This window comes from Dermacentor silvarum, chromosome 6, assembly GCF_013339745.2.
Source record: "Dermacentor silvarum isolate Dsil-2018 chromosome 6, BIME_Dsil_1.4, whole genome shotgun sequence".
NCBI classification, from domain to species: domain Eukaryota; kingdom Metazoa; phylum Arthropoda; class Arachnida; order Ixodida; family Ixodidae; genus Dermacentor; species Dermacentor silvarum.
The window spans coordinates 145,577,881-145,592,178 of record NC_051159.1 but is presented as its reverse complement, the minus strand read 5'-3'; the positions used below and the strand labels follow the sequence as shown (position 1 = coordinate 145,592,178).

Genomic DNA, 14,298 nt, shown 5'->3' with positions numbered 1-14,298 from the left:
ATTGTGGGGCAGCATATGTTGGTGCAATACTTCCAGTGAATACCAGAAGGCAGCTGTGACCTTTGTGTTGCTCGCAACTCACCATAAATATTTTTGAATAAGACCAAGTGGTGTTGGCCAGAAATTGTTTGTTGGTGCATTAACTTCACTCGCATGACGCAGATTGTATTTCTTGGAGTTCTACAGGAAACTGGTGGGGTCATTGCCCCCCTTTGTCCCTTCCCTGTGCACATCTACACCTGCTTCCAAGTGACTCCATTCTAAAGAAAGAAACAAAGAAGTGCTTACACAGACTTGCAGATGCATTGTGCTTGGTGTTACTGGGAATGTCTGCTGAAAAATAGTTAACTTTTTGTGGAACTTAGTACAGGGACATCACTAAATCAAACATGGGCTGGTATTTTGTAGCAATGCCTTTCCGGTAATGATACCTTTTCGCGCTTATTGCGCTTTGTCAGTGGTCAGAGCGACGGTCCGCTCGCGTTATCAACGGGATCAGCCGGCCGTGAGCGATGGATAAGACTAGTATAGAATAAGTCATAAGACATCGCTACAAAATTGCGGCCATGCATCCCATTGCACTTGGCAAAGTTGAAACAAGTTCTGAAAAAAATGCACTAAGGTAGAGTAACAAATGTTAGATTGCACGCTGGTAATAGATACAATTTTCGGCCATGAACATGTCTAATGAGGCATTATAAATGTAGTGGAGCACAACCTTGAATGGATACAGTTTGATGAGTAATAAAGCTAGGAGCCCGCATATATTCAATCTTGAAGAAAACTATTCCGTTTGAGTATGGAGATATATAAGTATAGGGCTTTTAATTATTTTAAAAGGTTGGCACCTAGCATACATAAAATTTTATAGGCATTGTTTAAAGTTACTTTGAACTGGCATGACTGCCATTATTAGGTGCCTTATTTGACTTCGTGGTAGTCATGCTTGGCTTGCAAGCGATACCAATGGTCTCTTCTTTGCAGATAATGATCGTGGCTAGGTGTGTATGTTCAATTTTCAAAGCAGCAGCACGAGAAAAGCAGCCATATTGAGAAGCATTTCATGTCTGCCTAGCATGGATAAAATTTTACAGGCATTGTTTAAAGTTACTTTGAACTGGCATGACTGCCATTATTAGGTGCCTTATTTGATTTCGTGGTAGTCATGCTTGGCTTGCAAGCGATACCAATGGTCTCTTCTTTGCAGATAATGATCGTGGCTAGGTGTGTATGTTCAATTTTCAAAGCAGCAGCACGAGAAAAGCAGCCATATTGAGAAACATTTCATGTCTGCCTTCATCACATAATTTAATGGAAGGTGCTGTTGCTGCAACATTAGTGCTCTCGACACCATTTGATCAAACCTGGAGCCAGTGGAGGGATTGTTTGGCATGCATTTAGAAGCTGGCAGGCAGGGCTGTAATGCTTGATAGTTTAAAGCCAATAGCTTTGCATTAGTGGCTCCAATCCAGTTTCGTTTTGTATCTTTATTCACTCACTGCATAAACAAAATATGCAGTCCAATCTGCAACTCTCCAAATTCAACTTAGTGAAATGTAGGATGTGCCTTGCAATACGGCATCTTGGGGGTCTGCGAAACCAGCCTTAATTTTTATCATTAATCCACTTGTGAAATAAGCCTTGTGTACGTCAAAAGAAACATGCTGTATTTTGAAATACATAGCTGGTAATACTGTGTAATCTATAACGGTAGTGTCAAATATTTTCTGCACACTTTGAGATGAACTGATATGGATCAGTGATTACGGCATAACTTCGTTCATTATAACTAATGCATGTTACATGTAAGAAACGGGGCCACACAAATGTATTGCTTAGTGCATTTTGGTGTGAATAGGTTTATATTTGTAGTATCTCTAATATATTCACACAACCTCAATGAAATATAATTTTATGTCGAGACGCCCATTGTTCGCACATGTTCTTTGCATATCTGATACCGTTCACTGGTTGTGAAGGTAGTAATTGTGAAACATTGCTCAAGGTATCACAGCTTTTGTGTATTGTGTGGGTTGATGAGGTCTAATGTTCCAAAGCAAGAGACAGGCTATGGGAAGCACTGTAGTGGGGCATTAAACTTGACTACCTGAGGTTCCTTGACGTGTTCCCAAAGCACATAACGTGTTCTTCCATTGTGCTCTCATGAGAATACGACACAAGGGAGATCACTGTGCTTCGTTTCTGGCTGTAACTCTACATCTACAATTGCATTTCTCTTGCTTAGGGGCTCCTTGAAGTACAAGGCAGAGATTGTGTGACCACCATGGCCATCATGCCATGCGCACAACTGTGTGCATGTGCAAACATGGCAGCTTTGTCGGGCACCGCAGTGTTCTTGGTTCATGGGGGTCCAATAACTGAAATTGACGAAGTGCTGTGCCCCATGTCACCTTGCCTTCGCTTAAGTCCTGAACTTGCCAGGCATTTGCAAGGCATGTTTCATCTTTCAAGTTGCAAACATGAATTTGAAGAATGGAACCTCCTCGTAATTTCTGGGGCCTGCCCAAATTTTTTTTTGTTCTCGATGTGTTTTTCTGAGTGTGCTTCATGTTGCTGTTTATATGCAACATATTGCAGTCTATTTCTAATGGTCTGCAGAATTTCTCGCATTCCGGCATCTTAAGTGGGCCTAAGTAAAATGCTTCAAGAAAATTTGATTCATAAGCAATACCCTTTTTTTTTTTACATTACCATAAATTGGAGCTTTTGTAAGACTTTAGGCTCAGATGCTTTAAATCACTTTGGTGATATAGTATGAGTAGGGTTCATTTGGTGACAAATTTTGATTTTTTAAAGTGAAAATTGTGCAATGAAATGTGCAAGTTTTTCAGCCTTCTTTAACATTCACCTTTCTCCCCCATACCTAAAGCATTGGTTGCTAAACACTAAAGTCAGTATAATTGCCACAGGAATATTCTTGTTTAGACTAAACATTTACAACAGCAGAAAAGTATCAGCAATACAAGTTATCATATGCTCACAACTGAGGACCTCAGCATTTAGAATTTGGGGACTTTTGTAGATTAATTCAAAAACATGGAACCCTAGGTATAAGCTAGTCCTAGTTGACTCTTTCAATCGATGCCAGCAGGTGGGCTTCTTGCATTCCTTACTTAGGGTCAACTTGCATTATGTGCTTACATTTTTTCAATGCCAAATTGCAAGTGTCCAATAGCTTTTCTTTCTTTTGACCTGAGGAAAAATTTGATGAAGGGTTTTGACAGTAAGCTAGGAAAGCTGCAAGAAATCCAGATATAGCATTGTCAAATTCGAGATAAAAAGATGTAGCTGATAACGAAGCATGATTTTGCGCTTGCAACTTTTTACAGCCTACATGGGCAGGCTGACTAAGCATCTGCTACTATGAGGCATGTGCAACAAAAAAATAATGGTTCCAGTGAAGCACAAGAATGTAAATGTTTTATCAGTATTGTAATTTCACTGAAGTCAATAGGGCTTTTGCGAGTGCACCTCTAAAATGTTTGCTCCGAGACCTGCTCACTATGAGTAACTGTTATAGCTGAGCTTGACTGCGTGCCATCAGCCTAACTTGTGCCTAACAGCAAGGCACAATTAACTGGCAACTTGTTCTTTCAAGTTTGCCAATTTACTTACCACTTCTGTGTGGTTGCACAGCTAACATTAAAGTAATTGATGCTTTCAATGTATGTTGATGGTACTTAAGTGTGTTGTGGGTAATCGTAAGGACAAAGCAGTGTACTTTTGATTGTGGATTTAATGTAGTCGTGTAACACGGGAATAATGCACTCAGTCAGAAGAAATGAAAGCATACGCCTCATTCCTTAATTGTGCTGATAGTCTCAAAGATCTACAGAACGCGCAAGCTGTAGCAAAAGTTCACCGTCATATACTTCATTGCAAAAGAGCAAAGGCCAACCAGTCGTTTTCAGCAACAGCAGACTGGGCCCCCCTTTCCCCCCCCCCCTTTTTTTTTTCTGCAGGTTTTGCTACTGAAATGTGCAGTTCGCACTTGGGCTGTATACAGTAATTGGAAAGACTTCAAGGAAATTTAGCAAGCTGTCTTTTTATATACCCTTTCATCTGCACGGTGGCAGCATTGCGCCTTTAACCTCAAAAACTTTACTTTGTCATTGGCAGTCAACTTGGCTTTCACAGCACTCTTGTCTACCTCCTCGAGATTTAGCGTGCTGTTTCTTGTCGAGCAAGTCGGCAGATCCCAGAGGCGCTGTAATAGTAAACTGGGGCGCTCTCAGGGACTGCAATCAAAGGTTGATACTTGGTGGGCTGATCCTAGCACTAGTGGATGATATGGGTTCTCGCGAGGGTTTTAAAGTGGTTTAAAATTCAGGCTGGATCATGGAGACAGGGTGAAGGTGGGCCAGTCCTTAACCATTTTATTATTTTGGTAATTTATGTGCCCAAACTGCTTATTTTTTTAAATTTTGATATTGAATACTTTTCTTCTAAAAAGCAAGTTAGTGTTGGAAAAAAAAGGAACACATACTAAATTAAATTAGCATGTTAAAGATTATTCCTCATGATAAAGGAGGCAAGCTACCTGCTGGTAATCAACAATAAATAACAGAGTAAGAGTGCTGATCGAAAAATTTTATGAAGTCATCAGGCCATGTTATATTTAAGGCCTTACCAGGGACGCCCAAGAACGGAAACCGAGGAGGCTTCGTGGGGATGTCATTCATGTCGAAGCGCCGCCAATGACGCGCACTCACAATAGTGTCTTCTGAGCAATCTTCATCTGATGAACTTCTAATTACGAAGTCATCACTGTTTTACTTCCAGAAATGAAGTAAATTTCGGTTTCTGTATCATTATCGTCCAAAGAGCTGGACAACGGCAAAATGTTTCTTTTCCGTGACGACGGACCGGCAACACATGCGTCGCCTCAACCATACGCCAAAAGGAGTTATCTCAGGCAGACGAGCTCGTCCAAAACTGTTTTGGGACAGTTGAGTCTAGCATTAGTCGCTCAGGTGTAGAATGTGGGTCTAGCTTCCATGCTGCTTTCTCCAGGTTTGGCATCGAGTGTTTTTCACACTGTTAAAAGGCATGGTGAGGGAAAGCTGTGACGTGGAGTTCAAAAAGTGCTTGCATTATAATGCTGGTTTGTACGCCACAAATGGTGTTTTATAAATTAGTGCAACCATAAATAACATTTACCATCTTCTTTATTAGAATGTGGAATTAAACTTCATACTCTGTACATAACACTACTACTTGCAACTATACCTGCGCAGCAAGCCAGCAATGTCTTGTTATTGAGTCTGTGATGGATGCTGTTAACAAGCTTTGCGTCCACGAATTTTCACAATGTGTGAAGCCTGCATAACTTTTTTTCAAATCAAGTTAGTTAAAACGTAATGGCACTTGCCTCTAGCTCATATGTAGTATTTGTTTCTTATGGCCATATTGATCCATGGATCAGCTGTGCAGAAAAAGATGCTTGCAGGTGAGATGTCAGCTGTTTGCAGATAATTGGCTATCATCCTTTCTGACTTGCTAAATTAAGTAAGCTATTTTGAGAGGCAAGCCTGTAGGTCTTGGTGGAGCATTGTTCATAAACATTGAGAAAGTCTAAAGTAAGCTTGCCTGGAGCTGTTAAGGCGCTACTGGATTGTTGCAGATAGCTCAGATGTGAATGAGAAAACAATACAAGGATAGAACAAATCCGTCTGCTTCGTTTGTCCCTGTGCTGTTTGCACTTGTTACTAGTAATCTGCCAGCCTGTCCATTAAATATAGTGTTGTTACTTATTCCTTTAAAGCTGCTAAGTATTCCGTTGGGACTTTAAATCTGAGCATTTCTGCATTACAAAATAACTATTCTTTAGCTTTTTATATTTATGCCGATTAAACGTCATTAGAAACTTGTGAAGATATTTAATGCTTATGGGCAGCATAATAAAGCTTTCTCTTCAACAAGCACTTGCTCATAGCAAATGCATTTTGCTTACAAAGAGGAGGACTGTGTATTATAAGTTTGATTTTTTTTTTTTTTTCATGTGCGATACATATGGCCTGGGTTTAAAGTGTCTCCCCTCTGGAAAGACTTAGAAACTTATTCTTTCAACATTTCTTTTTTCAGTGGGAATCAAGCTTTGAAGTGCATTCTCTGTTCGTGCACTAAGTCTGTTAAACTTAATATGAAGTCTCTGGCCACATGAAAGATTTTGTATCTCATGAACGTTCAGTGTGGCTAACTCCTTTTACCATGCAATGTGTTATGTGCTTTCTCCCTTCTCCTCTTTAATGTAATATCAGAGCTGCTACAAGCTTCGTAGGCTGAAGTTTAACAAAATCTCATAGCAAGATTTACCTGCTCGATACAGTGTGCATATGGGTGCCTACCTGGAAATTTACAAGTAAACTAATTTTTACCACTGATCTGATGCGTACAGATAGCATCTCAGCAATGCCTCTTGTTTTACACCAAGGAATATTATGGACAAATCACGACCTGAAACTCTGGTATTCAGTTTTAATGCACTTTAAAAAGGGGAAGACCGGTGGAAAAGTTTTTGCAGCTAAAGCATTTGTGCAATTGTCACCAGCCTGTCGTTTTAAGCGGATACTTTCTTGAATTTTAGCGAATAATTTGCAGGAATAATTTCACATCTTCAGACTGCGACATCACGGCAAGAAAGAGCGCTACTGAAGCTCTCAGGTGCAAATCAATAGAAAGCAAGCTGGGCATAAGATATTGCCCAAGGAAATATAGATGGTCAAAACATCTACTCGCATAAAGCAGCTCTGTAAACTAAACATTTGATTTGCAGTCACTTACTATGCAGATGTTCGAAGGCGACAGTCTGTTTACAGAGAACTCCTTCTGCCTCCCCCCTCCCCCCCTTTTTGTTTTCCCTAATGATTTTAGAAATATACAAAACCTGGCACTAGTGTTCCTAATGCAGCAGTAAAGCACAGCTGACTGCTAAATTTGCTGTCATGACTGCGCACGTAAGCATCATTAAAAGAAAAAGAAAGCAAACATTTTTCTTTATGGCTTAAATTTATTGTAGCAGTGAGTTGCTAAGAATTCGGAGAAATCATGGGGTTTAATGTTGCAAAGCAAGATACAGGGTATGAGGTGTGTTCGCTGTGCCTTAGCGCTCCCATCTGTTTGCAGAGGTCAACCTGGATGTCAAGCCGAAGGAACATTTAGATGGGGTGTAGGTCGGAAGGATTGCAAGTTGTAATGCCGAGGCACTTGCTTTCCAATGTTGGGAAGAGTGCTGTACGAATTCAGGGTTGTCTACAAAGGAGTGCTATATCGCCGACATCCTTAGATCTCTCATGTATCATTCTCTGCGGGAACCTTTGCGTAAGCCAAAATTGTAGATAGTGGTCGCAAGGTGACCACTCTCCTTAATTTGTCCTGCAGAAGCTCTGTAAACCGCCAGTTGAAATACACCAAAAGCCACTATGGGGAAGAAAAGGAACATGTGGGAGAGAGACCTTCAGTGCAGTCTCTTCAGGCAGTTTGTGCATTTGAAATAACCGGGTTGTTCTGGCCTAGTTCGGGGGGGGTCTCATATTGTTCAGCACCACTGCTCCATCTTGTCTTCGAAGCTGTCTCGTTGCGTGATTTGATAGCGCTGTTGTTACCGCATTCATCGAAAGATCGCCAGCAAGTTTTGTTGTAGATTGGCGATCAGTTTGTTTGTTTGGTTAGGTTACTCATGATTGATCAGTAAAAAACTTAAAGTTGAGTACTGACATGAAATAGTGTTTTGTGCTTTAGTGAATGCCTAGCAGCGACTAAATTAACCTGGCATCGCAGAATGTATGCACCTGCGTGCAATAAATTCTTAATCATTTATTCCTATCTGTTGACGTTTTATTCCTAAGAACGTTATGGCATGCCTCTGGACTGCCGATGACAAATAGTTACCGTGCATGGGACCTGCCAATCAAATCGGTGTAGTGGTATTGGGCCTTATTACACTGCCATAAGCCTAGTACTTCGAGGCATCTCCTGGCCCGCGAGCCAGTTTTTAACACTTTTCTTCACACTGTCTACGGGGTAGACTTGATAAGGAATTGAGAAGTGAAGGAGATCATACAAGAAAAGTTTGGCTTTTTTCCCTGAAAGGGCCCCAGTGAGAGATGAACAAAGGTAATATGCTGTCATATTACATATATGCTGTTGCATGTACCTGTGTATCAACACCTTATTGTGATTCTAGCAGTTCTCAATTAAGATTGCGTCGGCTCAGCTACGTCAGTGGTTTCCAATCATTGAATTCGCTTCACAAGGCCGTTGCGACGTCCACACGGACGTTGCAGTGTGCCAACATTTTGTAATCATTCAAGTCTAAGTTTATTTGACAACAGTGCACAAAGAAAGTCGTCAGGAGCACAGACAAAAAGTACCAACAATGGGCTTGACTGGGTTTGTACCCCTGTAATAGTATAGAGCCAAAAGATAGAACGATACAGGTTTGAAACTGTGTTGGTACTCAACTTTAAGGTTTTTCTCGCCATGAGTAATGCGGCACCCTCTTGTGAAGACAGCTTCAATTTCTCTGGCAGCTTCTTGCAAACAAAGCAAGTTGCATATTGGTGATGACACACCGGATTTTTGTGGATTGCATGCCCATAGCAATGCACGCTGTGCCTTCCCATTTGCACCTTGGTTGCTTATAATTATCAGAAATTTGTGTAAACCACGATGGTGTCGCGAGGTGTAGTTGGCCTTGTGTCTAACACCTTCTCTTGCAGATATTTAGTATTTGTCCTGTGTTGACATTGTGTATAATTTGCGAGCGAACGTTATGCAGTGGTCACAACCTCGCGTTGAGTCGTCGTACTGCATACGCGATGCCATTGTGGAAATAATTGTGAACGATGAAGTGAAGCTCGAAAACCCGAATGGCGTTAGAAGTTGTGTTGCGCCTTGTCGATGGTCCGAATTTTGGAAGTGCCGCGACATACATTTCCAAGTCAACTTACCGAACTTTTGGGATTGAACGCCGGCAATGCATTTACAATTAAAAATTTTTAAGTGGCTGCATCAACCCCTTTCCGCAGTTTTACACGACAGTAATCGCATGCATGGGCATATTCTGTGCATTGTTAGCACGTGACACTGCATCCATTTAATAATTTGCCACATGGGCACAACAAATGACATTCAATTGTTCATGCCTTAATTTCCCCAATCACATTTCTTTTTTTAGGGAAGTGGCCACGTGTAACAATTTAATTACATTTGAAACGATGTCGATGACATCATCTTGAGTATTAATTTTAGAGTACTAATTAAAAAATAAACAAGCACTACAAGTTCAATCTGCCTTCATGATCAGTAAAATGTAAAAAATGAGCGTAATATAATGCCATGAGTGTGTTTGTTGCTGTCTTTACGTTACAACTGACCATAATTTTCACCATTGCGTGCCAAATCAAAAACCCAGAAGCAAAATGGTGCCTGCCGTGTTGAAGCCGTTGCAATGCAATATGAGAGCACTGTAGTTGAAAGTAATGTATAAAGTATTTTCTACATGATAGACGCTATTTTCAAATATTCACTTGTACTGCACTGCGTATGGCATCCCAAAATAGTGAATGACATTAAGGCAAATGACATCGGGTATGTCCGTGTGGCATCACGCAAATGGTATTAAAAGTTAAGGCATTAGCAAGTTAATGTCATTTTCTGCGACCATGTGGCATGCATATTAACTGTGCTTAGAATGATGTACGATTGCAACACTGTGGTTGTGTTACCGCTTCGAGCTATGTCTACCTTTATAGTCTATGTCAATTGTAACATTCGCGTTGAAACATCCCGTGCAAGATTTGACGCGCATCTCTTTTAAACTATGTGTATTGTGACAGCAGCCTGTTCAACGATGCCTTGAGGAGATTTCGTGCAGTATAGTGGGAGTATACAATGGCGTCCGTAGCTCGTGTTTCTTTTTTTCTATTGATACTCAACAGTACTTTAACAATGCGATTGACTTGCGGTGTAAACTTCTACGCGTGTTCTACAAGCAAAAATGGCCGCATGGCGAAAACATTTTGTTTTGCATTTACGCTTGCATGCCTAATTAGGATTTGTAAAAAATTCGCCGAAGAACACGCATTGGCATTCGGTTTTCATCTGTTTCCGGTTGTGCTGTTGATGGGTTGGCGAAGGCAGCGCGGGCCAACCGAACTTGGGAGCATGCGGAAGCGGTTATGCGCGCGGTAGTTGGAATTTTGTTGTATGCCGCAATGTGTTTGTCTTTTTTTTACCACCGTGTCTGCAGAGGTTTCGTGTGCCAATAGCGAAGGTAGATGTCTGGAAGACGTGGCTCGTCGTCTAATTACCCGCCGCGGCACTCGCCATACGGCGGTGGAGCGAACCGCGGCTACGGCGGTGGCGGTGGCCGGCAGTACGATGAACGCAACAGCCACTACGGCCAACATGATGGCGCACGCAGCCCACACCAACAGAGTCCACACAACCAGAACCAGCAGGACAACAGATACCCGTCAAAGTCGATGCCTCCACCTCAGCAGCAGCCACGATCATCCCAGCCCCCCAAGCCATCGCCACCACCCCAGCAACAGCAGCAGCAGTCTCCGCGTCAAACGCAGCAGCAGCAGTCTCCGCAACAAACCCCGCGCCCCCAGCAGGTGCCAGCGCAGGTTAACAATCAGCAGCAGAAAACCCCGGTGCAGCAGAAGCCCTCACCCGCTCAGCAGCAGAAGAAAGAGCAGACCCCGAACCAGCAAACGGCGACTCCTACGAAGCCGGTCCCGAAGGTGGAGCCTCCGTCTCCTGTGGCCAACCAGAACTCGCAGCCGGTCGCGAATGCTTCCGGTGGCCAGGGCGCGGCCAACGCTACGATCAATTCTGCAAATGCGACAAACGCCTCGAACAAGCCGGCCGGCGAGCACGCAGAAAATTGCAAACTGTTTGTTTCCAACGTGTCGAACATGATGAACGACGAGTTGTTCCGCAAAATGTTTGAAGAGCACGGTGAGGTGCGTGACATCTTTCTCAACAAGACTAAGTGGTTCGGCTTTGTGCTGTTCAAGACGCATGAGCAAGCGGAGAAGGCTATGCGCGCCCTTAACGGCACTGAGAAGAACGGCCGGCGGCTGAACGTTCGGTACGCAACGCAGCAGAAACCGGACCAGGGCGGGCCCCAGGGTGGTCCCGGCCCGCAGCAGCAGCAGCAACAGCAGCAGCAGCAGGGACCATTTGGCGGTGTCCCATGCCAGGGCCCGCCGCCCCCTCCCACTCACCCTCAGCCTGTGAAGCGTAGCGGGGCACGTTGCCGTCTCTTTGTGGGCAACCTGGGCAACAGCATGACAGAGGAAGAGTTCCGGCGCATGTTTGGCGAGTTCGGAGAGCTGCTCGAGGTGTTCTTGCATGCCCAGAAAGGCTTCGGCTTTGTCAAGTACGAGCAGCGGCAGCAAGCCGAGGCGGCCAAGGCCGCCCTAGACAACACACCACACGAGGGTCGCTACCTGCAGGTGCGCTTCGCCACGCAGGGTTCATCACTCAAGGTGAAGAACCTCAGCCCGTTTGTGTCCAACGAGCTGCTGGAAGACGCATTCTCCATCTTTGGCGAGATCGACCGTGCTGTGGTCATCGTGGACGACAGGGGCCGCTCTGTGGGAGAGGGCATTGTAGAGTTTGCTCGCAAGACTAGCGCCATGGCTGCTCTAAAGAAGGCCTCGCAGGGCTGCCTGCTGCTCACCGCATCGCCGCGGCCCGTGCTTGTAGAGCCGTTGGACCTGCGCGACGAAGAGGATGGCTTTCCTGAAAAGAACATCAACAAGAACAACCCGCAGTACCTTAAGGAGCGTGAGCTGGGCCCGCGCTTTGCCGAGCCTGGCACCTTTGAGTACGAGTTCTCGAGCCGTTGGAAGAAGCTGCTGGAGCTGGAAAAGCAGAAGCGAGAGTTTCTGGAGCGTGAGATGGAGGACGAGAGACGCAAGCTCGAGGAAGAGATGGAGTACTACCGTTACGAACACGAGACACGGCTTCTGCGCGAACAGCTGCGCATCATGGAAGAGCAGAGCAAGATGTTTCTGCACGAGCGCGAAATGCGCCATGCCGAGCAAAAGCGGCGCGAGGAGATACGCCGCCAGGAAGAGATGCTGCTGCGCCAGCGAGAGGAAGACATCTTGGGCTTCACACGCCGGGAGCAGGCTGCCCAGCAAGCGGCCCAGCATGCAGCTAGCATGCAGCAGATGGCGGCGCCGCAGCAGCAGCAGCAGCATGACCCGATGGCGGCCGCAGCTGCCCAGACCAAGGCTCCAGCCTCAGCCATTGAGGGGGCCACGTTTGTCAGCTCGTACGACAGCGGCACCCGCGTGTCGCGCTTCGACCAGCAACAGCCGCCGCAACCACACTACGGCATGCCGCCCGATGATGGCAGGCGCCCCGACGACTACGCTGACCGGGACCCGAAGCGGCGCCGCTACTGATAACTTAAGCGCACTCCATCTAATCAGGCCGGGTCGTGTCACACACTCACTCTTCTTTCGTCGTTGTCTTCGTCCTGTAAACATTGCCATGCATTGCACTGTCTCTTTGTCGCCCATTAAACATAGTTCAAACACCAAGCAAGCGTCTGTGCGCACACCTGCTTTGGCGCTGTGGGCGCATGGCGGCGCCTGCTGGCTCCAACTGAGCGAGCACGGCCCCGCGCGCGTTCAAGCTACTTGATTTTATTGTAATCTCTGGAACAGTACTAGCTGCTTTTGGGCGTGCACGTGTAGAACTTGCATATTACTTTTATTAGCGTACTCGACATTATGGCATCACTGTAGGCGTTGCGCCAACCAAGGGAACGACAAGTCTTGTTACTGCCTCTCAACATTCTTTTGCTTTTGCAACAGAATGTTAATTTTGCTGCTGTTACATTAGTGAATTATTTGTCATTTGCATAGCTGAGGTTTTCTTTTACTAGGCCATTGTTTGCGAAATGCCGGAATTCGTCCTGGTCACCGTTGCGATATGTCCGTTTATCTCATGCTATTTGTCTAAAGTTCATTTGTCCTTTGAGGGACATGATGTCCCAGTGACATTCATGTTGGCGCTGTATCACCTGCTATGGTTGCACTGTTGAACTAAGTGGTGTGGGCATGGGCAGTTGAGGCCTCCTTTATCTAGAAAGCTCCTACCGAGTTTTGAGCCCCGCATTTGTATTGGTCAAGCATACGCTTTGCACATAAGGAATTTTCATCATCCTTGAATTAGATACTTTGTGGTAATAAGTGCAGAGTTTGACTCGGGCTTCATTGTAATGACATAAGTTTTGCACGAAACCACTTTGATGAAGCCGTCAATTTTTCTGTCCGCATGGTCATTCTCTAGCTTATAAGTTCAGTTAAACTAATGATTGCATGTTTAAAGATTTGAGGCATGCAGATTACCTGCGCCCAGGAAGCCGGGACCATCGTTACAAGCAATATGTGTAGATTTTCTCTGGCAATCAGTAACTGCGTTATGCGCCGCTGCAGTTGTAGTGTTCAAAAACGGAATATGTCGGCTTTCTACCAGCGGGTATTGCTCGAAGTGCCTGTTATCAAGATAATGCTTTGATTATTCACGCTTCGTCATTCTATTCCTCGCAGGTGTAGTTTTGTAACTGGTTAGGCTATAAGCGTGTGCTTTTTTTGTCGTGAAATACGACATAAAAACATTACTTCTCTACAAGAGCGAACTTCGGGTGGCTTAGCGTGCTTAGAGACTCAGATCGAAGGCATTCATACAACCCTAAGTTACGTTTGGGTTCGGTACAGAGGCAACTTCCCCCCATTTCCTTAGTATTTAGTATCTTTATCTTCGCCAGCATGAAAACTGGTGGGCTGGGCTTAGAAATTGGGAAATTTCATCGTGGCTGATAATACAGGGCCTAAAGCGGCAGCCATGCAAATGATATTCAAGCGACAGCGATAGGCAGTCCTTGTCGCGGCTTGGAGCAACCACATGGACGCAATATTGCGAAAGAACGCAACGACAAATTTACATTGTAGTCTGAATAAATTAGTGCGCACATAAAAATATTTTAACCGTACCACGAGGCCTATGTTTTAACCAAGCTGTATTAAAGGTTTAATATGCTGCCATTGCCAGTAGAAATCTGTTCCAGGCCGCCAGTGTGAAATGCCGTGGCGCCCATCTGGTGAGCAAAACTCGAACCGCTTTCGCAGCTATTGGTAGCATCCGAGGCCTAACAGCGTCAAAACATTTTATTAATATTGACAAGAAAATGCTGATACGCCCTCAGCTTGAAATGAGATGAAGCAAAGCAGGCTCATATCTCTAGCG

General features: G+C 44.5%; 1 protein-coding gene across 3 annotated transcripts in view; it reads left to right on the top strand.

Moving 5' to 3' along the window:
- The window catches only part of LOC119456147 (paraspeckle component 1), a 46,393-nt gene that overhangs the window by 11,341 nt on the left and 20,754 nt on the right, over window positions 1–14,298 (top strand). For 2 of the 3 annotated variants that reach the window (XM_037717764.2, XM_037717762.2), the window contains one exon: window positions 10,274–12,587. The exons of the other annotated variant lie outside the window; for it this stretch is intronic. In XM_037717764.2, the coding sequence (XP_037573692.1) occupies window positions 10,302–12,449 (2,148 nt within the window). In that variant the 5' untranslated portion in view covers window positions 10,274–10,301 and the 3' untranslated portion in view covers window positions 12,450–12,587. Of the gene's footprint in view, window positions 1–10,273; window positions 12,588–14,298 lie in introns of those variants that run through there. 3 annotated transcript variants of the gene reach the window in all.